This window comes from Bufo bufo, chromosome 2, assembly GCF_905171765.1.
Source record: "Bufo bufo chromosome 2, aBufBuf1.1, whole genome shotgun sequence".
NCBI lineage: Eukaryota > Metazoa > Chordata > Amphibia > Anura > Bufonidae > Bufo > Bufo bufo.
Window position 1 is genome coordinate 484,028,059 of NC_053390.1, and position 27,256 is coordinate 484,055,314.

At 43.3% G+C, this 27,256-nt stretch overlaps 1 protein-coding gene across 1 annotated transcript in view; it reads right to left on the reverse strand.

Moving 5' to 3' along the window:
- The window catches only part of LOC120989572 (scaffold attachment factor B2-like), a 392,913-nt gene that overhangs the window by 47,292 nt on the left and 318,365 nt on the right, over window positions 1–27,256 (reverse strand). Inside the window, exons 10-11 of the mRNA XM_040417765.1 lie at window positions 13,521–13,557; window positions 13,303–13,397 (exon numbers count right to left, since the gene is read on the reverse strand). Coding sequence (XP_040273699.1) covers window positions 13,303–13,397; window positions 13,521–13,557 — 132 coding nt within the window. The remainder of the gene's footprint in view (window positions 1–13,302; window positions 13,398–13,520; window positions 13,558–27,256) is intronic.

Below are 27,256 nucleotides of genomic sequence, written 5' to 3' on the forward strand. Positions count from 1 at the left end.
CTGGTTGCTAAGGGCTGAATCTTATTAAATATGGGGTAAGTCAGTCTAATAGTAACTGATTCTGGAATATCATTTTATTAGTAACTACATATATGAAAATTGAAATTAGGCTCTAAGTGTGACAGTTATCCTTTAAGGAGGAATCCTCTAACTCTGTCCCCCTTCTGATGGCGCCAACATCCTGTTTTTCCTTTCCCCCTATAGGGTCTGGATTGCGAATTGAATGGACAAAAAAAAAAAAAAAATACAAAAAAAAAAAATTCCTTCATCAAGAAAACCCCTCTATCGGCCGCTTTTTCTAGGATTTTGTCTAATACGGGGAGAAACACGTATTCTCCTGAAAAAGCTATGGAATATAGTGCTCACCTAGCCGAATTTGAAAGGGCTGCATTTTTTGCCGCAAATCTGACTGATTCCGTGGACGTGTCAGACAGAAACGCAGTGGGGGACTTTAGAAGGGGGATAGGGTGCAAGATTTCTTCCCTAGGGGTTTTATTCTTTATATGGTTTTCTAACTCATTAAGCCAGAAATACATGGCCCTAGCAACAGACGTTGCCGCAATATTTGTTTTTATCCCAAACATGGAAGCTTCCCAACATTTTCTAAACAGAGCGTCCGCCTTTCGTTCTATTGTGTCACGTAATTGGGAAGAATGGCAGGGAAGTTTTCTTTACAACTTTTGCCACCTGTATATACATTTTTGGGGTTTCGTTAAAGATCTTAGATTCTGAGGGATCAAAAAGTAGTCTATTTGTAAACTCCCTAGAGACCACCAACCTCTTTTCTGGATCTGTCCATTCATCAAGGATCATTTCCTTAATATTCTCGTTAATGGGAAAAATGTTGGATCTTTTCGTACGTAATCCCCCAAACATTTTATCCTGTACCGATCTCGTTTTTCGGATGTCTTCAATACCCATGGTCTCCCTTACAGCCTTTAGTAGTTCCTCCATTTCCTCTCAGGAAAAAAAGTACTTTTTAACGTCTTCAACTACTTCGCCCTCTGACAATTGATCTTCCTCAATATCATGTCTAGAGACGGATGCCTCTTCGTCCATGTCCTCTGCGTCAGAGGAGGACGGAGCTGATAACCTTGTTTTTTTGGCAGGTGGCATAGGCTGAACTGAATCATGGATTTTACTTCCATAAGGATAGATTGTTGCTCTTCCTTTAATAGATAACTAATGCAGGATTTGCATAGTTCCTTTTTATATCTATCAGGGAGCTTTTTAGTACAATTTGACATTTAGATTTAGTTTTAGTTTCTTTCACTCCCTGAGAAAGAGAAGAGCAACCAGGTATCCGAAAGCTTCATAAAGAGACACAGGATATATTTGCAGTCTCCCCACAGGGGAACTCACTGAGCGGCCGAAGGTGGGTCTGTGCTGTCCATGCGGGAGTCAGGAGCTGACATGCTGCCGGGAGACGGAGAGGAGGACGGCGCCTACAGGATCGCCCCGCTCTTTTTTCATCCCGAGAGGAGTCCGACATCATCAGCCCGCGCTCTGCGTGACGAAGAGTCTTCTCTGAAAGCTCCGCCCCCTACGACCTCGAATGGGAATCTAGGAGGTAGATCTGCCTCCGCCCCCTCCGGCGTGCGGCATCCCACTCTAGCGGCTCTGCTTCCTTGTCGGAGGGAAGGAAGACCGCGCTACGAGGTGGGAGAAGGCCCCCGTTATCAGGGACAAGAATCACTCCACTTTCCTCTACCAAGCTTTAGCAGAAGCCGCGGGAGGGCAGAGGAGAACACAATTTGGTAAGTCTACCTCCCAAATAAAGAGGAAGAAAAACCCCAATAAAGTAAAATAAAATAAAAAACTTCACCTCCATTCTTGGGAAGCCTCTCTGTGCAATGCCCTCTCTAGGGACAGGAAACACTGAAGGGAGAGAGTGGGTGCGGGCTTTCAAACTATCTCTGTGTATTCCTGTCCCTACAGAGGTCAATCTCATCCGTAGCCCTCATGGTGGATGAAATGGATAAAGTGAAATTCTGAAATTTAATCTCCATTTTCCTTCAATTCTTGTGGAACACCTAAAGGGTTGAAGTTAGTAAAATCAGTTTTGAATACCTTCAGGAGTGTAGTTTCTAAAATGGATTCACTTAGGCCTCATACACACGACCGTTGTTCTGGTCCGCATCCAAGCCGCAGTTTTTGCGTCTCGGGTGCGGACCCATTCACTTCAAGGGGCCGCAAAAGATGAGGACAGCACTCCGTGTGCTGCCCGCATCCGTTGCTCTGTTACGAAGCCCCGCAAAAAAAATATAACATGTCCTATTCTTGTCTGTTTTTTGCGGCCAAGAATAGGCATTTCTACAATGGGCCGCCTTTTCCGTTCTTTAAATTGCAGATCCGCAAAAAATGGAACGGTCGTGTGAATGAGGCCTTATGGGTGGTTTCTATTATGTAAGCCCCACAGTGACTTCATAACTGAACCTTAAAGTGGGTTTTGGAAATTTTCTGAAAAATTTCAAGATTTGCTTCTAAACTTCTAAGCCAAAAAATAAAATGGCATTCACAAAATGATCCAAACAGAGTAGACATTGAAGCATCTTAAGAGTTTTCAATCAAACAAAAAGTGGGAGCTGGACAGTGTTATGGGGGAACAATAGTGCAGAAAAACCTTATTTGCATAAAAAGCAGGATTAGGGTACTTTCACACTTGTGTTGTTTGATTCTGGCAGACAGTTCAGTTCCCTGCCTAATCAAAAAAAAATTATGCAAACGCATGTCATTTGCAGACTGATCACTTATATCTTTTTTTTCTATTTTTAATATCTCCCTTCTCTAATTCATCCACACATTTTTCTAGGAATTCCTTATCAGAGTCCTTCTCTAAAAATCTTTCAGATAGGACTCGACTTTGTTCACTACAGGTTTTTTTGTCAGTGCAGTTTTGAAAAATCCTTTTGTACTGTCCCTTGGGTATATTTTTGATCCAGGGGGCATAATGGCAGCTCCCAACATATAATACAATAATATAATACAGGAGTTTCTATCTGAGATTTTAAAGGTTTTAGTTTTAATCTGATTTTCCTCAATGAATATCTCTATATCGAGAAAATGAACACTCTGCCTACTTATGGTTTCTGTAAATTTTAAGTTCCAACTATTGTTATTAATGTACCTAAAATTCCTCGACCTCCACATTAGGACCCTTCCAAATAGACAGTCATCAATAAAGTGCTTCCACATCTTTAAACTGCACTTTTCCCAGTTTTCCACAATTTTTCCATCAATAAATTACTTTTCTCAATACCACATGAATATATTGTCAAAACTGGGCACAAATTTCGCCCCCATTGCTGTTCCGACTTTCTGCAGGTAGAGTGACCCCCCAAACCAAAATTAATTATCTGTCTGGCAGAAATTGATGCACTTCAAAATAAAAAGGCAATGTTTTTCTTTGATCTGATTATCTTATTCCAAATAATAATTTACAGCTTCTATCATTTTATTTTTGGGGATGGTGGTATATAGAGAGGTGACATCAACTGTCACTAGGTTGATGTCTACCTCCATTGGCCCTAGACTTTTTAAGATATTAATGACATGCCTTGTGTCTTAAGTATGATGGTGCAGTCTGTGCATATTAGAAAAAATCTATCCACTAAGTTAACCTACTTGTTAGGGACATAATGCCTGAAACAATAAGTCTTCCAGGGGGACATTCTGGATTTTTATGCACTTCAGGTAAGTGGTATATAACAAGAATAATGGGGTGTTTCACATACAAGAACTCATACTCCTTTTTTACTCAGTATGTTCCCCTTTAGACCTCCTTTCAATAATTCCTCTAATTCGTTCTTAAATACTGTATATTTGTAGTGTAATTTTTAAACTTTCTATATGTTTCGTTATCTGCTAGCAAGTGCTCCATTTCCTTATTATAGTCCACGTTATCCATAAAGACCCCCCTCCCCCCTTTGTCTGCTGGTTTTATCACCAGATCTTTATTCTTTTCTAGGGTTCTTATTGCTACCCTTTCCTCAGGTTATTTCTAATATCAGAAAAGGACCCTATTTTTTCATCATCAATAATAATACCCCTTTTCACTGTTTCAAAGCATTCATTCTTCTTATTCATGGGGCAGAAATTAGATTTATCTTTCAGACCTGTTGTCACGGTGGGGAGTGGGGGAAACACCGTACAATGTCAGGGAAGAAAGGAATGCCACCAGGCCTGAAACCAAGGATAAGGGAGCTGGACACCTCCTAGCACATCCCTAATCCTCGCACTGACTGTCTAACCGCACGAGCGAACCCAGATGGTAGGAGGGCTCATGCACCGGAACCTCGGACCCTAACTGGCCCTGATGATCCCTGGGAAAAAGGAGACGACCAGTTCATCCACAACACGGATGAACCGGAATCTCCAGCAGGCCTAACAGCAAGGTGAGGAGCAGACAGCAAGCAGAAGACAAACTCGACAGGTAAGTGGCCTGTGGCAGAACGACAACAGACCACAGGACCACAACGTCACTTACCTGCCCACAACAACTAAAAGGAACGAGCTGTCCGCACCACCACCACTGGATCCTGTGAAAAGCACTGCAGCCCAAACACACAAATTCTAGACTCCGTATAAACACCAAACAAAGGAGCAGTAGTAACTGCCTGGACCACCATGCGGCAAGATGCATGGTGGGCCCAGACAGCGCTGCTTAAGTGAGTGCTTACTGAGTTGTAGTTCCCTCTCCGGGGAACCCCAGGGACCCCCTTCCGGAGGCACAAACAAACAGGGGAAATGTCAAACAACTATGCTGGACTACAAACACCAAAAGACCAGACATGGAAAACCAAATGACATACAACACCCTGTAAATCACACACCATACTCAAAACAAAGTGAGCATAGGTAAAGGAATAGAAACAAAGGGAAGACAAGGGGCTGACATCGCAGAGGACATCGATGTCAAACTAGGATGGCCCTCAGATAGCATCCAAGAAAGGAGCAAGCTCCTTCTCAAACAAAGGCAGACATAACAATGATCTCAGTCTCACATCAAGAGAATATGAAGAGACCTGAGACCACACCCAGCTCCACCTTGCTCACACCTTAACCCCGTGAACACCAGAAAGGAAGGGCAACAGCCTTAAAGGGAAAGCACACACGCATGCAATATAACACGTTGCCACAAGCAACCAGCATGCGCGGCGAAAGGGTCACGGCAAACAACCTCCAAGTCGTGATACCTGTGTGGGCAATTTTATTTCCTTCTACTGGCACAATTTCTGCTCTGGGGTTCAATAACCTGTACTTACATACATTTAGCTTACGTACATATTTGTGTACATCAAGGTATGTCTAGAATTTATTGATCATTTTTGTGCAAATTTCAAACCTTTAACCAAAACATTTACGGTATATGTTCTAAAGCGGGGCTGAATGGGCTTCATCATCATCGGGAGAAGAGGGTGGCAGCTTGCCTGTGAGGCAGCAGCGGAGCCAGCAAGTCGCTAGCGAGGCCATGAGTCAGCAGGGTGGCAGCAGTGGGAGGTCGGGAGCCAAACGTGCCCAGGGTAGATCACCCGCTTTGCAGGAGCCTACCTGCCTGGAAAGTAGTGGTGCAGGATTCACGGAAGCAGCGGCGATAGCAGTCAGTCAGTGCGGACTGTTGGGGGGGGGGGGGGGGTGGGTTGGAATCACCTACTCGGCGGTGTGGCAGTTTTTTGTTGAGCCGCCGGAGGAGGTAAACATGGCCATTTGTAGAATCTGTGGGCAGAAGGTGAAGCGTTGGCACCACGGCCCTACGTCAACATATGCAGAGTCACCATAAATTGGCCTGGGAGAACCGTGCCTCCGATGTGGTGGTCCAGCCACCGCAGCATCACCCAGTGGCACACACCCGATTTCAGGCAGTCAAGGCTCCACCACCTCAGCAGAAGGGAGCTGGTGCTTATGCCCCTGCTCCTAATGAGTCATTCCATCAGCAACGATCACTGAAGCGATTACCAAGAGATAACAGTATGCGGGCACTCATACAACGGCGCAGAAGCTGAATGCGCTCCTGGCCAAATTGCTGCAGTCCCTCCCTTTCCAAGTGGTGGACTCTGCACCTTTCATAGAACTGATGGCTTGTGCCGAGCCAAGGTGGAGAGTCCCAAGCGTCATTTCTTTGCCAAAAAGGTAGAACCAGCCCTGCACTCGTATGTAGAACCGAAGGCGGGCCAGCCCTTCAGCCTGTCGGTGTCCGCCAAAGTGCACGGCAGCGCCGACGTGTGGAGCTGTAACTAAGGTCAGGGACAAAACATGTCCTTTATGGCCCACTGGGTGAATGTGGTTCCTGCACAGCCACACCAGCAACTTGGCCAGGTGACGCCGCTTCTGCCTCCATGTTCTCACGCCATTTGTCATGCGACAATGTCCGCCTCTGCCTCCTCATCCTCCACTGTGTCCTCAGCCTCCATTGCAGGGACAATTCACAGTGCCCCTTCAGTATACCACATTGCAGGGCACGGCGGTTTCACGCTGTTCTGCACCTCGTTTGCCGGGGCAAACTGAGTCACACAGATGAGGAACTGCTCCATGTCCTTCATCAAAAAATTGAATCCTGGCTTTCTCCGAGACAACTAAAAATCGGAACCATGGTGACCGACAACGGGAAGAACATGGTGTTGGGGCTGTGTCAAGGAGGGCAGAGCCATGCACCCTGCATGGCACACATGTTCAATCGGGTTTTCAGGCGGTTCCTGAAGTCTTCCACCCATCTGCAAGACATCTTAAAAATGGCCAGGAAACTTTGCATGCACTTCAGCCACTTGTACACCACAAAGCACACCCTCCTTGAGCTGCAGCAGCAGAACGGCATCCCCCAACATAGGCTGATATGCGACGTTTCCACCCATTGGAATTCCACCCTCCATAAGTTGGACCGACTATACAAACAGAGAAAGGCCATTCAACATTTTTATTTATTATCCAAGCGGACAGGAGTACCCACCGTGTAACTTTTATGTCAGCCAGTGGCAGCTCATGCGTGACACCTGCCGTTTGCTCAGGCCCTTTGAGGAGGCCACATTATTTGTCAGTCGCCAGTACTACGGAAAGAACAACGTCATTCCACTGCTTCATGTCCTGGAACAGATGCTGGTAAATCTGGCTGGTCAGGGAAATAGAGACGTGGCGCCTAGATCTCATGGCCACATGAGCCCTGTGCGGGCTGAACTGGAGGAGGACAACATTGGAGCACAAGCAATGTGTAGCGAAATGGGTGGTTTTTATACACACGACAGGAGAGGAGCAGCAGCCAGAGGAGCTACAGGGCAATGAGGAAGATGAGGCAGATGACCCAGACACACAGTGGCAGTATGCAGTGGACATGGAGGCAGGGAGTCCCTCCAAGTCACTTGCACAAATGGCCCGATGCATGCTAACTTGCTTGCGTAGTGACAGCTGAATTGTCAGCATTCGGCAGAGGGATGATTACTGGCTCTCGCTACCGGTCCAAAATGGGGGCCTCTGTTCCTCTGCCATGGCTGCTGTGGCAGGGTGGGGGGTAAGGGGTAGGAGCAGTTACAGCTCCATCAGCAGCAACTTGAGTCTAGAGTTGTTGATGAGCAGCTTTCTTCACCCGCCTAGTGAAGAAACTACTCACCAGCAGAAGCAGCTAGACCTGGAGCCAGACCTGAACCAGCAGGTGGTGGCATACTTGGACAGCACCCTGCCACCCCACATTGAAGATCTGCAGAACTACTGGGCAGCCAAACTGGATTTGTGGCCGCAACTGGTGGAGTTTGCCCTGAAAAAGCTGTCCTGCCCGGCCAGTATGGTGGCATCAGAGCGGGTGTTTAGTGCGGCGGGGACCATAGTTACACCAAGAAGAACTCGCCTGTCCACCCAAAATGTGGAGAGACTGACCTTTGTCAAGATGAATCACGCATGGATCAGCCAGGATTTCCACCCACCAATGCCTGATGCATGAGACTAGATCATCCATGGTGCCACACCAACACTTTGACAACAGAGACCGGTTTTTTCTGGTTACCTGCCACAGCTACTATTCTGATGCTGTCACACGCCTGATGCCACACATCTGATGCCAAGTGCTCCTTCTTTCACCCACCATCTTCAGCTGGTACTGGTATTGCCACCCACCTCCCCACTCTGTCAACGGGTCACTCTGTGGTCTCATGATGCTGCCGCCGCCACCTCCACAATGTCATTGTGCCACTCTGTGGCCACCTCCTAATGCTGCTGCTGCCACCTCCACACTCTGTTATTGTGCCACTCTGTAGCCTCCTGATGCTGCTGCCACCTCCACGCTGTCATTGTGCCACTCTGTGCTGCTTCAACCTCACCACTATGTCATAGGGCCACTCTGTGGACTTCTCATGCTGTTCCCACCCTCCCTACTATTAAGCCTTTCGGCCTGGCTGACATCATTTATTAGACCCTTCTGATCTGTCAGGAGGAAGGAAAAATGAGATGCTCAACGGATACCGTCTATGTAGCAGCTCTAAGGCCTGCATGACATGGTCCCTATTTTGCATCAGAATTGGCTTATGATTTGGTAGCCAAAAGCAGGAGTGGGTACAAAGCACAGAAGACATGGAAATATTCCATTCATCTCTGTTTTGGTTCCACTACTGTCTTTTTGGGGCTTTAGCAATACTGATGGATTACTGACCAAATGCTGACTGAGTGAAAGTTGATGCGCCACAGACAGGATCAGTTTTTTGGGGGTTATTGTTCTGACGGATCAGAGGAAGGGCAAAATCAGCAACGTCAACACAAACTTACTGCTGACACCCACTCTACTCTGTCGGGGGGGCTTTACTTGTATAAGCGTTTAATAGAACAGGTTCTGTAGAAATCTATGTGGAATCAGCGAATTGCTGTAAAAGGAATGTGCTCTTTCACGCTATAGTAGAATCTTGGGAATCTGCGCGGTTCTTTATACAGTTAGGTCCATATATTTGGACACAATCAAATTTTTTTTTTTACCTCTTTACTAAAACATATTCAAATTATAGTTGCATAATGGACATGGATATAAAGTCCACACTTTTAGCTTTCATTGTGGGTATCCACATTAAAATTGGATTAAGGGTTTAGGAGTTTCAGCTCCTTTACATGTGGCACCCTGTTTTTAAAGGTACCAAAATTAATTAGACAATTGACTCAAAGGCTGTTTCATGGACAGATGTGGGCAATTCCTTTATTATTTCAATTCTCAATTAAGCACATAAAAGGCCTGTAGTTGATTTGAGGTGTGGTGCTTGCATTTTGAAGATTTTGCCGAGACATAAACATGCGGTCAAAGGAGATCTCCATGCAGGTGATACAAGCCATCCTTCATCTGCGAAAACAGAAAAAATACATCCGAGAAATTGCTACACTATTAGGAGTGGCAAAATCTACAGTTTGGTACATCCTGAGAAAGAAAACACTTGTGACCTAAACAATGCAAAAAGACCTGTACGCCCACGGAAGACGGTGGATGATTGCAGAATAATTACTATGGTGAAGAGAAACCCCTTCACAAAAGCCAACCAAGTGAACAACACTCCCCAGGATATAGGCGTATCAATATCCAAATCTACCATAAAGAGAAGACTGCATGAAAGTAAATACAGAGTGTTCACTGCATGGTGCAAGCCACTTATAATAAGCCTCAAGGATAAGAAGTCTAAATTGAACTTTGCTAAACAAAAACATCTTAAAAAAAACAGCACAATTCTGGAAGAACATTCTTTGGGCAGAAGAAACCAAGATCAACCCTTACCAGAATGATAGAAAGAAATAAGTATGGCTAAGGCATGGTACAGCTCATGATCCAAAGCATACCACATCATCTGTAAAACACGGCGGAGACAATGTGATGGCTTGGGCATGTATGGCTGCCAGTAGCACTAGATCCCTAGTGTTTATTTATGTGACACAGGACAGAAGTAGCTGGATGAATTCTGGGGTTTTCAGAGACATATTGTGTGCTCAAATCCAGCCCAATGCAGCCAAACTGATTGGTGAACGTTTCATAATACAGATGGACAATGACCCAAAACATAAAGCCAAAGCAACCCAGGAGTTTATTACAAGTAAATAAGTGGAATATTTTTGAATTGCCAAGTCAGTTACCTGATCTGAACCCAATAGAGCATGCATTCTACTTGTTAAAGACTAAACTTCAGACAGAAAGGCCCACAAACAAACAGCAACTGAAAACCGCTGCAGTAAAGGCCGGGCAGAGCATTAAAAAAAAGAGGAAACACATAGTCTGGTGATGTCCATGAGTTCAAGACCTTAGGCAGTCATTGCCAGCAAAAGGTTTTCAACCAAGTATTAGAAATTCACATTTTAGTTACAATATTTAATTTGTCCAACTACTTTTGAGCCCCTGAAATGAAGGGATTGAGTTTAAAAAATGCTCTAGTTCCTCACATTTTTATGCAATCATTTTATGCAAACTCACTGAATTAAAGTATCAATTTTAACTGCATCTGAATTGTTTTATTCAAAATCCATTGTGGTAATGTACAGAACAAAAATTTGAAAAATGTGGTCTCTGTCCAAATATATATGGACCTAACTGTACCTGGCGCTAACGTTGACCTGTAAGGCTGAGTTCGCACTTGAGTTATTTGGTCAGCTTTGGCCCCGTAACTGCAAAAATCAGTCAAGTGTGCAGTGATTCTAAGAGCGACGCCTGTCATCTACAGGTCATACTGACTGACAGTATTGTTTCACTACCACTTGTGCGTTACTGCAAGTCACAGTGTTCTACACCACTATACAGGCTCTGTGCAGCCAGGAAATAGCTTTTCGGAAAATTCGGCGAAGCGGCCGAATCGAATTTTTGAGAAATTCTCTCATCTCCAATTACAACAATGGTCATCTGACGTTAGTAAACATCATGAGATTTCACGACAAACCATGATTTTCACCAAGTAGCTCAGTATGGAATAATGCAGTTGACTGTGCTTTTCTGTACAGCTAGAAAAAAAAACGTGTACTAAACCAAAGGATGCCAAAAGATTACAGTTTCGACATCTCTCAAGTATATGGTGCATTATGGATAGGTTCAAGTTACACAGTGTGAACAGACCCTTACAGACACAACAGCAGCTGCATCTGTAAGCAGTTGTTATATATTCTTGATCTCGTCACCCTAGATGTAGCTGGAAGAAATAAGGGCAACAGTAGTGTAGATTCTCTATAGTGTCTTAGGCTTCATTCACATCTGCGGCTTTGTTTCCAAAACAGTTCCGGTTTGATTTACACATCAGTATGCATCCGTTCCATTAGAATGTGGTTCTGTTAAATCGAAACCGAATTAGATCAAATCAGATCCGTCACTACATACACTGTCAATGGGAGATGGATCCTGTTTTTCAGGATTGTAAAAAAAACTGATCCGCTACCATTGACTTACATTGTTTTTGGTGACAGATCCATTTCGATGACCGGACAAAAAAACTACAGCATCCAGTGGTTTTGTGTCAGGTCACAAAACGGAATGCTGACAGAATGGAAGGCATACTGATGCATCCGGAATGGAGCATACTCCATTCAGAATGCATTTGCCCAAAACGGATCTGTTTTGGCCAGGTTTTGAGGTCCTCTGCCAGATCTCAAGACCAGAATGCCAAAATGCAGAGGTGAAAGTAGCCTTAGTTGGGCATTTTGTATTTATATCTCAAAGAAATTAGCCAACAGTTAATTTCTCTATTAGTATATATTCCAATGTGTTATGTTCTTGATCGAGAAAGTATGTCTTCTGATAGGAGTAACCATGAGATTGTGTAGTCCTAAAGTGGATTTAGATGAACAAATAATTGCCCAGATTATCAGGAACGACTGTTCCTGAGAACGCTCATTCCCGATAATCTGGCCATCTAAACGTGCTGCCGATCACTTGATGAACAAGCAATCATAATTTCTGGGCAGCAGACTGCATAAACAGCAATCTGTTGCCTAGAAACAATGATTCTGTATGGGGACAAGGGATCGCTATAGTATGTAAACGCAGCGGACTCCTTCAGAGAGCAAGCAGCCGACTGTCAGGAAGGAAGCATTCCGGCAGCTCCATCGGCCCGTCTAAATCTGCCGTTAGTGACAGGATAATGCACTTAATTGATTCTGGAATAGTGTGCTGAAATTCTTGATCGTGCTGTGGTTAGTTGCATGGTTCGCCACAGAGGTAGTAAAACGGTGGCGTATGTTATTTGCGATGTTTCAGGAGCTTAGTTCCTAAAATGTTGCCTGCTATGAACTTTCAAGTTGCACATTAAATGGACTGGTATGCGACTTCTCGTAGTTTGTTTTTGTCTGTGAATTAACGAATACAAAGAAACGTTTGGATATATACTTGTTCCTGGCTATTTCTGTCTTGTGGAAGGGAATGGTGGGTCCTATATACAGGTAACTATCAGCAGCTAGTATTAAAGGGTAGTGTGGTAGATATTTAAGAGTCTAAGAGGAAGAGAGGGCAAGGGTCAGTGTAATATGGTCTCACAGAGAATATATTAGATATACATATGATCAAATGCCCTAGGAAACTTAGTCCATTTAAAATCACAAAGTATTAAGAGGTGTAGTTTCTCTTATGCATATTAATGTTTGGATGTTGTCATAGAATAGAACTGTTATTCAATCAAGAACTGCAAAGTAGACAAAAGAGGTGTAACCTTCCTTTTGCATAATAATGTTCTACTCTGGTCATGGAAATAAATAATATAGTGACAAGGTTATCTATGAAAAGACATTGATATCTTTGTCCTGCTGTAGACTGCAGCATTTTAGCTATGTTAAAGAAGTTGTTTCATCACAGACAATGTGGGCATATCGGTAGGATATGCTCCCATTGTCTTATAGGTGCCCCGTAAAGTGGTGGCTGGAGGCCTCCGGTCCAGCCAACACTAAGCACACTCCCGATAGAAGTGAATGGGAGTGCACCGTGCATGACTGGCCACCACTCCCTTTCACTTCTATGGGCTCGAGGAAAATAGCTGACCCAGCGAGCCCAATAGAAAATGAATGGAGGGCAGGTGCTTATGCGTCCTCCAGCAATTTCAGGGCTGTGATGAGAATCTATTGTTCGAGAGAAACGTTACCATTGCTATTCTACCACTTCATTTAAGACTATTTCATTATTTTTAAGTTTGCCTGAATTTTCAATCAACTCTGTATCCTGTCATTTATATCAAGAAATAGACATGTTAATTAATGCCTTTCCAAGAAGAATCATCTTAGGAATCTACTTAAGTTACATGAAGGTTCAAAAAGTAGTCATCCTAGCTACAAATGCTTCCGAGGACCTCTGCTATGATACAGCAGACTAGAGTGCCTCTAATTGCATACCTTCCATGTGGTGGTATACCTCTTCCTTCATGCACATGTCTATTGTACTCTCCCCACACTTCACGGCTCTCTCTTCCATGGTGATCTGGATAATTCTGAAATTAAGCATGATCATAAGAACTAAATAGAGAAAATCTACTAAAGTGGTTTTGCAAAATGTTAGGATACAGATGTTTGAACACATTTTTATTTTATTTTTAATAACTAAGCATACTCACATGTTTCCCTCCCATGCCAGATCGTGAGTCATCCCTCCTAAGAAGAATAATATCAAGCTTTAAAATCTCAAGATGTACTAAAATATTTAAAACATGTTCACAATCTATAAAAAGACAAAACAAAATGTAAGTTCTATTTGATCTATAAAATGAAGAGAAAGAAACCCCACGGGCTATTTTACCAGTTGCATCATAGTCTGTTGGGTTATATAGTGGGGTCCATTGCTTACAAGGGAAAGAAGTTTTGCTTGCAGCTCATTGTGATAACAGCTTTAGAAAGAGAGCCCTGGCAAGGCACAATGTGCCGATGGAGCAGACAATTATTGGGTAGGGACCATTGCGTCTCAATAACTACCTGCTCGTAAATAGAGAAAAAAGCTGCATTTACATGCTGCAATCTCCTGCACTGTAAGGGGACGAGTAATAGCGATTCATTGTTTATAGGCAACAGATGGTTATTCACACTGCACAATCTGCTGCTTAGAAACAATGACTTAATGTGCTGCATGAAAGATCAGCAGCATATTTACAAGGGCAAATTATCGGGAACAAGAGTTTGTAGTAATGTTTGTTCCCAATAATCCGGCTGTGTAGCATTAGGGACCATTCACACAACCGGCTAGGGAAATACGTTTTGTTTCTTGGCAAACCGTGGGAAAATCTAGTTTTATGATACAGTCAGTTCATGTGTGTTTGAGGATCTATCCATCATTATGTGCGTACCGTACAATAGATCTGCAAATACATATGAACTGTTTCATAAAACACTAAGATGATATCAGTTCGGGTCAGCGGACTCCAGGTTGGACCGGGAAATATGCCCAACACATGGACAGGTTGTTGCAAACTTTTAACACCTTAGTGAGCAAGTCTGCTTGCGCCTTAACCCCTTAACGACCCTGCCATATTTCACCTTAAGGACCAGGCCATTTTTTGCAAATCTGACATGTATCACTTAAAACGCTTTTACTTATCCAAACCATTCTTGCGTTATCCAGGTCTGAAGTTACTTTGTGAGGCTTACATAATAGAAACTCCAAAAAAGTTACCCCATTTTAGAAACTACACCCCTCAAGGTATACAAAACTGATTTTACAAACGTCGTTAACCTTTTAGGTGTTCCACAAGAATTAATGGAAATGGAGATGAAATTTCAGAATTTAACTTTTTGGCAGATTTTCCATTTTAACCCATTTTTTCCAGTTACAAAGCAAGGGTTAACAGCCAAAAAAACCTTAATATTTATGGCCCTGATTCTTTAGTTTACAGAAACACCCCATATGTGTTCGTAAACTGCTGTACGGGCACACGGAATTGCGCAAAAGGAAAGGAATGCCATATGGTTTTTGGAAGGCAGATTTTGCTGGACTGGTTCTTTTGACACCATGTCCCATTTGAAGCCCCCCTCATGCACCCCTAGAGTAGAAATTCCAAAAAAGTGACCCCATTTTGGAAACTACGGGATAAGGTGGCAGTTGTGTTGGTACTATTTTAGGGTACATATCATTTTTGGTTGCTCTATATTACACTTTTTGTGAGACAAGGTAACATAAAATAGCTGTTTTGGCACCGTTTTTATTTTTTGTTATTTACAACATTCACCTGACAGGTTAGATCAGGTGGTATTTTTATAGAGCAGGTTGTTAAGGACGTGACAATACCAAATATGACAACTTTTTTGTTTGTTTCAGTTTTTACATAATAAGGCATTTTAGAAAAAAAAAGAATTTTTAGTGTCTCCACATTCTGAAAGCCGTTTTTTAATTTTTTGGACGAATTTCTTGTGTAGGGGCTAATTTTTTTTGGGATGAGATGACGGTTTGATTGGTACTATTTTAGGGTGCATATGACTTTTTGATCGCTTGCTATTACACTTTTTGGGATGTGAGGTGACAAAAATTGCTTTTTTGACACCGTTTTTATTGAAATTTTTTTACGGTGTTCTCCTGAGGAGTTAGGTGATATCATATTTTTATAGAGCAGGTTCTTACGGACGTGGCCATACCCAATATGTCTACTTTATTTTTATTTATCCAAGTTTTACACAATATCATTTTTGAAACAAAGAAAATCATGTTTTAGTGTCTCCATAGTCTGAGAGCCATATTTTTTTTTTGTTTTTGGGCGATTGTCTTAGGTAGGGGCTAATTATTTGCAGGAAGAGGTGATGACTTTTTCATTGCTTGGTGTTGCACTTTTAGTGATGTAAGGTGAGAAAAAAATTGTTTATTTAGCACAGTTGATATTTTAATTTTTTGACGGTGTTCATCTAAAGGTTAGTTTATGTGATATTTTTATATAGCCGGTCCTTACAGATGTGGCAATACCTAATATGTATCCTTTTTTATTATTATTTAAGTTTTACACAATAATATTAATTTTAAAACAAAACAAAAAAAAATTCATGTTTTAGTGTCTCCATATTCTGAGAGCCATAGTTTTTTCAGTTTTTGGGTGATTGTCTTAGGTAGGGTATCATTTTTGCGGGATAAGATGACGGTTTGATTCGCACTATTTTGGGGTGCATATAACTTTTTGATCGCTTGCTATTACACTTTTTGTGATGTAAGGTGACAAAAAAATTGCTTTTTTGACACCTTTTTTTTACGGTGTTCATCTGAGGGGTTAGGTCATGTGGTATTTTTATAGAGCAGGTTGTTACAGACACAGCAATACCTAATATGTATACCTTTTTTTTTTATTTACTTACGTTTTACACAATAACAGCATTTTTTTTAAACCAAAAAATGGATGTGTTAGTCTCCATATTCTGAGAGCCATAGTTTTTTTTGTTTTTTTTCGGGCGATTGTCTTAGGTAGGGGCTCACTTTTTGTGGGATGAGGTGATGGTTAGATTGGTACTATTTTGACAGTTTAAACTCTTGGTGTTGCACTTTTAGTGATGTAAGCTTTAAATGGTTTATTTAGCACAGTTTTTATTACATTTTTTTTGACAGTGTTAGGTCATGTGATATTTTTATAGATCCGGTCGATACGGACGCGGCAATAGCCGATATGTCTGCATTTCTTTTTTTCCCTATTTTATTTTTTTCCCTTTTTGGGGGTCTGATCCCCTTTACAATGCATGACAATACTTCTGTATTGTCCTGCATTTGCTTTAAGTGTAAGGTGTATGTCTAAAGTCAGCGCTGACCGACGCCGTGCATGGGTTAATGCGCCGGCATCAGTAGATTTACCAAAGTCGTCGCATGCAGCAGAGGTCCGGCTATCAGTGACTGCTGGACTCCTGCCGCTGATCAGGCGAGCGCAGCTCCTGCACCTGCCCGATCACCATGCAGTACATGTACGTCACTGGTCCTTAAAGGGGTTCTGCAGTTAGTTTGAGCGCCGCTGCCTTCTCAAACAGCTGATCGGCTGATCAGATATATTGCATAGTCCTTCTTTGCCATGAAAATTAACTTAATCCCAAAAAAACCTTTCCACTGCATTTCATTGCTGTCATTAAAGGACCTGCTGAGATCATTTCAGTAATCGTCTTGTTAACTCAGGTGAGAATTTTGATGAGCACAAGGCTGGAGATCATTATGTCAGGCTGATTGGGTTAAAATGGCAGACTTGACCTGTTAAAAGGAGGGTGATGCTTGAAATCATTGTTCTTCCATTGTTAACCATGGTGACCTGCAAAGAAACGCGTGCAGCCATCATTGCGTTGCATAAAAATAGCAAGGATATTGTGGCTACTAAGATTGCACCTCAATCAACAATTTATAGGATCATCAAGAACATCAAGGAAAGAGGTTCAATTCTTGTTAAGGCGGCTTTAGGGCGTCCAAGAAAGTCCAGCAAGCGCCAGGATCGTCTCCTAAAGAGGATTCAGCTGCGGCATCGGAGTGCCACCAGTGCAGAGCTTGCTCAGGAATGGCAGCAGGCAGGGGTGAGCGCATCTGCACGCACAATGAGGCGAAGACTTTTGGAAGATGGCCTGGTGTCAAGAAGGGCAGCAAAGAAGCCACTTCTCTCCAAAAAAAACATCAGGGACAGATTGATCTTCTGCAGAAAATATGGTGAATGGACTGCTGAGGACTGGGGCAAAGTCATATTCTCTGATGAAGCCTCTTTCCGATTGTTTGGGGCATCAGGAAAAAGGCTTGTCCAGAGAAGAAAAGGTGAAAGCTACCATCAGTCCTGTGTCATGCCAACAGTAAAGCATCCTGAGACCATTCATGTGTGGGGTTGCTTCTCATCCAAGGGAGTGGGTTCACTCACAATTTTGCCCAAAAACACAGCCATGAATAAAGAATGGTACCAAAACACACTCCAACAGAAACTTCTTCCAACAATCCATCAACAGTTTGGTAAAGAACAATGCATTTTCTAGCACGATGGAGCACCGTGCCATAAGGCAAAAGTGATAACTAAGTGGCTCGGGGACCAAAACCTTGACATTTTGGGTCCATGGCCTGGAAACTCCCCAGATATTAATCCCATTGAGAACTTGTGGTCAATCCTCAAGAGGCGGGTGGACAAACAAAAACCCACTAATTCTGACAAATTCCAAAAAGTGATTATGAAAGAATGGGTTGCTATCAGTCACGAATCAGCTCAGAAGTTGATTGAAAGCATGCCCAGTCGAATTGCAGAGGTCCTGAAAAAGAAGGGCCAACACTGCAAATACTGACTCTTTGCATAAATGTCATGTAATTGTCCATAAAAGCCTTTGAAACGTATGAAGTGCGTGTAATAATATTTCACTACATCACAGAAACAACTGAAACAAAGATCTAAAAGCAGTTTAGCAGCGAACTTTGTGAAAACTAATATTTGTGTCATTCTCAAAACTTTTGCCCTTGGGTCCTTAAAGGGGTAAATGAGCAAGCAAGATTTTGGAAATATGGCAGGTATCACTTTAGCAGAGAATAGCTCTTTAACCACCTCCGGACCGCCAAACGCAGCGACGCGTCCTGGAGGTGGTTGATTCATTCCGCCTGGACGCGCCGGCGCGTCCACTCGCGAGACGCGCCGGCGCGTCCACTCGCGAGACGCGAGATTTCGGTCACAGCCGGCCCGCGCATCGCGGGCCGGCAAAAGTTCGAGGAGTATTGCATCAGCAACCTGCCAGCCAATGATAGTCGCTGGCAGGTTGCTGATTTTTAAAAAACCGAATCACAAGCCATATAACAGATCATATTAGTAAATATGATCTGTTATATGGCTTCTCTGCTCCTCTGCTGGTCCTTTTCGTCGGTTGGATCCAGCAGAGGAGCAGACTAAACTGTGAGTACACACCAAACACTGTCCTTAGCCCCAGATCACCTTCCATCACCCCCATCATCCAAATAAACCCCTTGATCGCCCCCTGTCAATCACTTAGTGAAAGACAAAAAGTGATCAGTGTAAACTGTAACTTTTTTTTTCCACTAGTATTGGCTGTTAGGTTTTAGGATTAGTTTAGGCCCCTTGGTTAGGTAGTTTAGGGATCAGTTAGCGCCCAGCCCACCGCACCGCAGTCACTTATTCGCTGTTTAGCGTATTGCTAATCAGCATTTGTACTTTTATAGTATCTGTAAGTGATCAAAACTGATCACGGTCAGATCTATAATAGTATTAGTGTCACCTTAGCTCGCCCTCCACCCAAAACGCAGTGTTTGCCCGATCAGGCCTGATCGGTCGCCCACACGTGCGTTCACCCACGCCCGCCCCACCGCAGTGACAAAAAATATATATTTTTTGATCACTGCACATTCACTTTACACGCACTGCGGCGATAAAAAAAAATCAGTTTTGATATTTTTTATCAACCGCAGCGGCCTCCGGTACTTCGCTAGCCTCCCCTTTGTAAGACAGGCTTGCTTTTTTTCTTGGGTAGTCTCAGGGAATACCCCTAAATTTAGTTGCCCAAATGTCAAACAGGGGGTATTCTTCTGAAGAGGCCTACAGGATTCTGACCCAGTCGGATGAGGAGTGGGAACCCTCATCTGATGAATCTAGCGGGTCAGAATATGAACCTGTAGAAAGCAGTGGCTCTCTGACCCAAAGTTCGGACGAGGAGGTGGAGGTCCCTGATAGAACCAGGCGTACCCGGCCCCGTGTCGCTAGACCACAGGTTGCGCAGGATCCGCTTCAAGAGCAGCAGAGTGGGGCTGTCGCTGCCGGATCACGTGGTGAGGCATACACCAGCAGCGCAGCCCTTCCTGGACCTAGTACCAGCACTGCCGTACAACATGGTGAAGTAGCGAGCACCAGAAGGGCAGTTGAAGCTGGTACGGTGGCACGTGCAGTAGTTACCCCGTCGCAGCCACCGCACAGACAGGCCCGTAGAGCCCCTAGAGTCCCTGAGGTGCTGGCAAACCCTGATTGACAGTCACCAACTTCAGCCGCACCTGTAGTTCCCCCTTTCACCGCCCAGTCTGGAGTTCGGGTTGAGACAGCTCAGATCGGTTCGGCCCTGGGATTTTTTGAGCTGTTCTTGACTGCAGAGCTCTTGGACTTAGTCGTGGCAGAAACAAATCGGTATGCCACACAATTTATAACCGCAAACCCGGGAAGCTATTATGCCCAGCCTTTCCGGTGGAAACCAGTCCAAGTTTCCGAACTTACAATTTTTCTGGGCCTTCTCCTCAACATGGGTCTAACTAAAAAGCATGAATTGCGGTCATATTGGTCCACGAACCCAATTCATCACATGCCCATGTTCTCTGCTGCTATGTCCAGGACACGATTTGAGACCATCCTGCGTTTCCTGCATTTTAGCGACAACACCACCTCTCGTCCCAGAGGCCACCCAGCTTTTGACCGGCTCCACAAAATTCGGCCCCTCATAGACCATTTCAACCAGAAATTTGCAGATTTGAATACCCCAGAGCAAAACATCTGCGTAGACGAGTCCCTAATACATTTTACCGGGCGCCTTGGCTTCAAACAATACATCCCAAGCAAGCGTGCCCGGTATGGGGTCAAATTGTATAAGCTCTGTGAAAGGGCCACAGGCTATACCCACAAATTTCGGATCTATGAGGGAAAAGATCAGACCCTGGAGCCGGTCGGTTGCCCTGACTACCTGGGGAGCAGTGGGAAGACAGTCTGGGACTTGGTGTCACCCTTATTCGGCAAGGGGTACCATCTTTATGTGGACAATTTTTACACAAGTGTGGCCCTCTTTAGGCATTTGTTTCTAGAACAGATTTGCGCCTGTGGCACCGCGCGAACTAGTCGCGTGGGCTTCCCCCAACGGCTCGTTACCACCCGTCTTGCAAGGGGGAGAGGGCTGCCTTGTGTAACGAAGAACTGCTCGCGGTGAAATGGAGAGACAAGCGTGACGTTTACATGCTCTCCTCCATTCACGCAGACACGACAATCCAAATTGAAAGGGCAACCCGTGTCATTGAAAAGCCCCTCTCAGTCCACGACTATAATGCGCTCATGGGAGGGGTGGACTTCAATGACCAGATGTTGGCTCCCTATTTAGTTTCCTGACGCACCAGACGCTGGTATAAGAAGGTGTCTGTATATTTAATTCAATTGGCTCTGTATAATAGTTTTGATCTCTACAGTAAGGCTGGGAGAACACGATCCTTCCTCAAATTCCAGGAAGAGATCATCGAGAACCTCCTGTATCCAGGAGGTTCCGTGGCCCCAACCACCAGTGTAGTTAGCCGTCTACACGAGCAACATTTCCCCAGTGTCGTTCCTGGTACCTCAACCCAACCGCCACCCCAAAAAAAATGTCGTGTCTGTAGCAGGAGTGGAATAAGACGTGACACCCCCTATTTCTGTCCTGACTGTCCTGACCACCCTGCCCTATGCTTAGGAGAGTGTTTCCGGAAGTACCACAAACAGGTACACTTAGCATAGGGATTGCATCTCACAGGACAGGCACACAGGGCTATTAGGGCCCTTTTACTCACAGCTGCTGCAAACCTCTCTTTTCACCTGGGATAAAGTGCATAACGTACTTCGCCACATCTTTGGGCGATTTGCGCTTTGCACATTGTCCCATGGGGAAGGAGAGGTTTGTTCTATAAAGGTAAAAAAAACGAAACAAAAAAAAAATTACCGGTAAGTAAAAAAGTTAACGTTCAGTTAAAAAAGTTAAAAAAAAGTTTATATGTTCTGTTCAAAAGTTAATAAATTTATTGCGTTGCGGCCTGGTTTTTTCTTTTGTTTTTTTTACCTTCCAGGTGGACCAATCGATCGACTAGCTGCAGCACTGATGTGCATTCTGACAGAAGCATTGCGCTGCTGTCAGATTACACGCAAGTCGGTGTATGCGGCGCTGCAAGACGAGATTTCTCCTCTGCAGTAAAATATAAGTTTGCCGAGGCATATGAGCTGAGGAGGTGGCGGTGTTCATATACTTTGGCAAACACTTTGTATATATAAAAAAAAAAAATCCCGGCAAGGATTTATTCATCCACATCGATTGATGTGAATGAAGAAATCTGGTTTGCCAGGGCATACGAGCTAAGTGGGTATGGATGTTGGGCGGAGCTCCTATGTCCTGGCAGACGCCTTTCCCCTCCTTTTTCTTTTTTTGGCAGAGATTTTTTCATCCACATTGATCGATGCGAATGAAGAAATCTGTGCCGTTCATTTTTTTCTTTCAGCCCAGAGGCTGAACGGAAAAAAAAAATCTCATTAACCGTATGCTCAATATAAGGAGAATAGCAGAAACTCCTAATGCTGGGCATACATGTAATGATTGCGGAGACCATCAAATGCCAGGGCAGTACAAACACCCCACAAATAACACCATTTTGGAAAGAAGACACCCCAAGGTATTCGCTGAGGGGCATATTGAGTCCATGAAAGATTGAAATTTTTGTCCCAAGTTAGCGGAAAGGAAGACTTTGTGACAAAAAAAATTAAAAAAAAAACAATTTCCGCTAACTTGTGCCCAAATTTTTTTTTTCTATGAACTCGCCATGCATCTCATTGAATACCTTGGGGTGTCTTCTTTCCAAAATGGGGTCACATGTGGGGTATTTATACTGCCCTGGCATTTTAGGGGCCCCAAAGCGTGAGAAGAAGTCTGGTATCAAAATGTCTAAAAATGCCCTCCTAAAAGGAATTTGGGCACCTTTGCGCATTTAGGCTGCAAAAAAGTGTCACACATGTGGTATCGCCGTACTCAGGAGAAGTTGGCGAATGTGTTTTGGGGTGTCATTTTACATATACCCATGCTGGGTGAGAGAAATATCTTGGTCAAATGCCAACTTTGTATAAAAAAATGGGAAAAGTTGTCTTTTGCCAAGATATTTCTCTCACCCAGCATGGGTATATGTAAAATGACACCCCAAAACACATTCCCCAACTTCTCCTGAATATGGAGATACCACATGTGTGACACTTTTTTGCAGCCTAGGTGGGCAAAGGGGCCCACATTCCAAAGAGCACCTTTCGGATTTCACCGGCCATTTTTTACAGAATTTGATTTCAAACTCCTTACCACACATTTGGGCCCCTAGAATGACAGGGCAGTATAACTACCCCACAAGTGACCCCATTTTGGAAAGAAGACACCCCAAGGTATTCTGTGAGGGGCATGGCGAGTTGCTAGAATTTTTTATTTTTTGTCACAAGTTAGCGGAAAATGTTTTTTTTTTTTTCTTACAAACATTTTCCGCTAACTTGTGACAAAAAATAAAAAGTTCTATGAACTCACTATGCCCATCAGCGAATACCTTAGGGTGTCTTCTTTCCGAAATGGGGTCATTTGTGGGGTGTTTGTACTGTCTGGCCATTGTAGAACCTCAGGAAACATGACAGGTGCTCAGAAAGTCAGAGCTGCTTCAAAAAGCGGAAATTCACATTTTTGTACCATAGTTTGTAAACGCTATAACTTTTACCCAAACCATTTTTTTTTTATCAAAGACATGTATAACAATAAATTTAGAGCAAAATTTATATAAGGATGTCGTTTTTTTTGCAAAATTTTACAACTAAAAGTGAAAAATTTCATTTTTTTGCAAAAAATCGTTAAATTTCGATTAATAACAAAAAAAGTAAAAATGTCAGCAGCAATGAAATACCACCAAATGAAAGCTCTATTAGTGAGAAGAAAAGGAGGTAAAATTCATTTGGGTGGTAAGTTGCATGACCGAGCAATAAACGGTGAAAGTAGGGTAGGTCAGAAGTGTAAAAAGTGGCCTGGTCTTTAAGGGTGTTTAAGCTATAGGGGCTGAGGTGGTTAAAGGTTTTTCATAAAAATCATAGGGCACATTTATTAAGACCAGCCTTTTAGACACTGGTTTTAAAGGGAACCTGTCATCAACTTTATACTGACCTCACTGAAGGCACCATAAAATATTGACAGAAATGCAATGATTATGATGCCGGTTCTTGGCAACCACTTACTTTTAGCTCATGAGTGACACACCGCTGAAATCAGCATTTCTCTCACTATTTTATGCTGCCTTCAGCATAAAGTTGATGTGACTAGGAGCAGCACACTATATTTGCAGGGTTTGCTCTCCTGAACATAGATGCACAGCTGCATAGGTAAGTTTAGATTAGGACCTGCCTGACTGAGACCACCCTGATGTGGGTAGGCAGGCACAGATGTGTTTGGATCAAATATATTGGCTAAGAGTTTCGGATTTTATGATATCAGACTGAGGGCTTAGGCTACTTTCACACCTGTATAATGCAAACGCTTGTATTCGTTCAGAACGGATTCGTTTGCATTACCATATGCAAAAAAATTTTTTTTTTTGTTCATGATAATGCAAACGGATCCGTTTTGACTTACACTGAAAGTCAAAGCGAGGCGGATCCGTTTTCAATTGCACCATATTGTGTCACGGAAAACTGATCCGTTTGGCTCAGTTTCGTCAGACGGAGGCTGAACGGAGGCAAACTGATGCATTCTGAACGGATCCTTATCCATTCAGAATGCATTGGGGCTAAACTGATCCGTTTTGGGCAGCTTGTGAGAGCCCTGAAACGGATCTCACAAGCGGACCCAGAAACGCCAGTGTGAAAGTAGCCTTATTAAATATATAATGCATGCTTGCTTTTTTGTGAGTGCATTATTATCTGTTTTCTGTGATATTTGTTCCATCTTTAGCTAGACCTATCAAGAAAACAATAACTGTCTTACGGGGGGCATATTTAGCTACGTCTATCAAAAGAACAGAAGCTGTCATACTGTTAAGCACATTTTACATCAACTATTATTATGAGGACTACACTTCAGATAACATCTTTCATTCACAGCAGCAGTGAGCTGACAATGGGTTTACCATCTACATAGAAAGTCTACTTACTACAACAGAAGGACAATATTTGGCATTTAATTTTTAATAGCACAGAACTGCCAAAACGAAAAGAAGCCAAACATTATAGAAAAAAAATATATATTTCTATGAATATTAACCACTTCCAGACCAGGCCATTTACCTCCTTCCTGACCAGTCCTAATGTTGCAAATCTGACATGTGACACTTTATGTAGTAATAACTTTGTAACACATTTACTTATCGAAGCCATTCAGAGATTGTTTTCTCGTGACACATTGTACTTAATGTTAGGGTACTTTCACACTAGCGTTATTCTTTTCCGGCATTGAGTTCCGTCCTAGGGGATCAATACCGGAAAAGAACTGATTAGTTTTATCCTAATGCATTCTGAATGGAGAGCAATCCGTTAAGGATGCATCAGGATGTCTTCAGTTCAGTCTTTTTGCCTTTTCAGGATGGAGATAATACCTTTACTTAATGGTAAATTTGAGTCAATATGTCTTACTTTTATTTATAAAAAAAATCCAGAGTTGACATTTTTATTGGTACCATTTTTGGGTACATATGATTTTTTGATCATTCATACACTTTATGGGGCAAGGTGACCAAAAAATTGTTTTAGCACAGTTTTTATTTATTTATATTTACAGCGTTCATCTGAGGGGTTACGTCATGTGACAATTATTTATAGAGCAGATCTTTATGGACGTGGCAATACCTAATATGTATACTTTTTCTTATTTATTTAAGTTTTACACAATAATAGCATTTTTGAAACAAAACAAAAATGAGGTTTTAGTGTCTTCATAGTCTGAGAGCCATAGCTTTTTTTTCATTTTTTGACCAATTGTCTTAGTTAGGGTCTCATTTTTTGAGGGATGAGGTGACCGTTTGTTTGGTACTATTTTGGGGGGGGGGGGGGGGGGGGGGGGGCAAACACCTTTTTGATTGCTTGGTGTTGCACTTTATGTGATGTAAGGTGACAAAAAAGGCTTATTTTTGACACGGTGTTTTTATTAAAAAAATTTATGGTGTGTATCGGACGGGGAGGATCATTTTAAAAAAAAAATATATATATTACACTTTGCATCCCCCATAAGGTCATACAAGACCTCTAGGGGACATTTAACTTAAAAATTTTTTTTTCCACTATTGATTCCTCCTGTAACTGGGGCTGACATAGTAGCCCAAGTTACAGGGGAAATACACCACCCAGAGAGGCTGTACAGCAGTATACAGTGCAGTACAGCCTCAGTGCAGGGATGATCGAGGTCTGTGGAAGACCCGACAGCTCCTGCACTCTGCTGGCCACGGCGGTCACATGACCACCAGGCCGGGACAGGACGCGCTGTGTATACAGCAATCTAGAAGGTAGGGACACTTGGGAACTGTCCCTGCCTTCTCTCTGGGTTGCCCTGCTGTCACTGAAAGCGGGCCCCCCGCTTGGCAGCTGCATGATTAGCGTGCAGCTGCCATCTCTGAATGGATGTTCCAGAACGTCCAATCAGAGATAAACGACCAGCCCAAAGACGTTTATAGTCAATAGGCTGTCGTGAAGCGGTTAAGTTGCAAAAATACTCCTTTTTGATGGAAGTGTACATTTAAAGAGGACCTTTTATGGGTCCAGACATTATGAAGGATATGTAGGGCATAGTGCACTGATTTAATATTGCTTACAATTTTTTCTGTTTCTTCGCTGTGCCCCCTGCAGTTTTCCCGCCTGGTATAATAATGAATAGCATCGTTACAAGGAGGAGTAGACTGTCCTGTTTCTCAATGGGCGTCTCCTTCTCCCTGGCTGTGATGTTCTCAGCTGTGAATGGACGGCGCAAAAGCCAGGTAGAAAGACCATTGAGAAACAGGGCAGTCTTCTCCTCCATGTACCGATGGTATTCATTAGCATAGCAGGCAGGAAAACTGCATGGGGGCACGGAGCGGCGCCCAGAAAAAATATTAAGCAATATTACATCCCTGCACAGTACCCTACATATCCTACTAGTTATTTCATAATGTCTGGATCCATGAAAGGTCCTCTTTAACCCCCCCAGGAACTGCGGCGTACATGTACAGCGCAGATGTCCGTGACTTAAGGTTGCAGGAGATGCGCCCGCCCGATCTGTGGCAGTGGTCCGGCAGTCACTGATAGCCGGACCTCTGCTGCATGCGCCCGCATTGGTGAAATCACCGATGCTGGCGCATTAACCCTTGATGTGCTGTGGTCAGTGCTGACCATGGCATGTCCGATGTCCTAGCGGGAATTAGAGCTTCCATCAGGTCACCGCGCTGCTGTCACGGGGACCCGATGCCTTCCGGGAGAGCCTGTGTGATCCAGCCCCCTGGATCTCACAGGCAAACAGGAAGCAAGTGTATTACAGTCTGTAATACACTTACAGCCAATGCATCACAATACAGAAGTATTGTAATGCATTGTAAAGGGGATCAGACCCTCAAAAGTTAAAGTCCCAGAGTGGGACAAAAAAAAAAAGTGTAAAAAAAAAAAGTTAAAAAAACCGTCCGTTTTACACCTTTATCACCTGC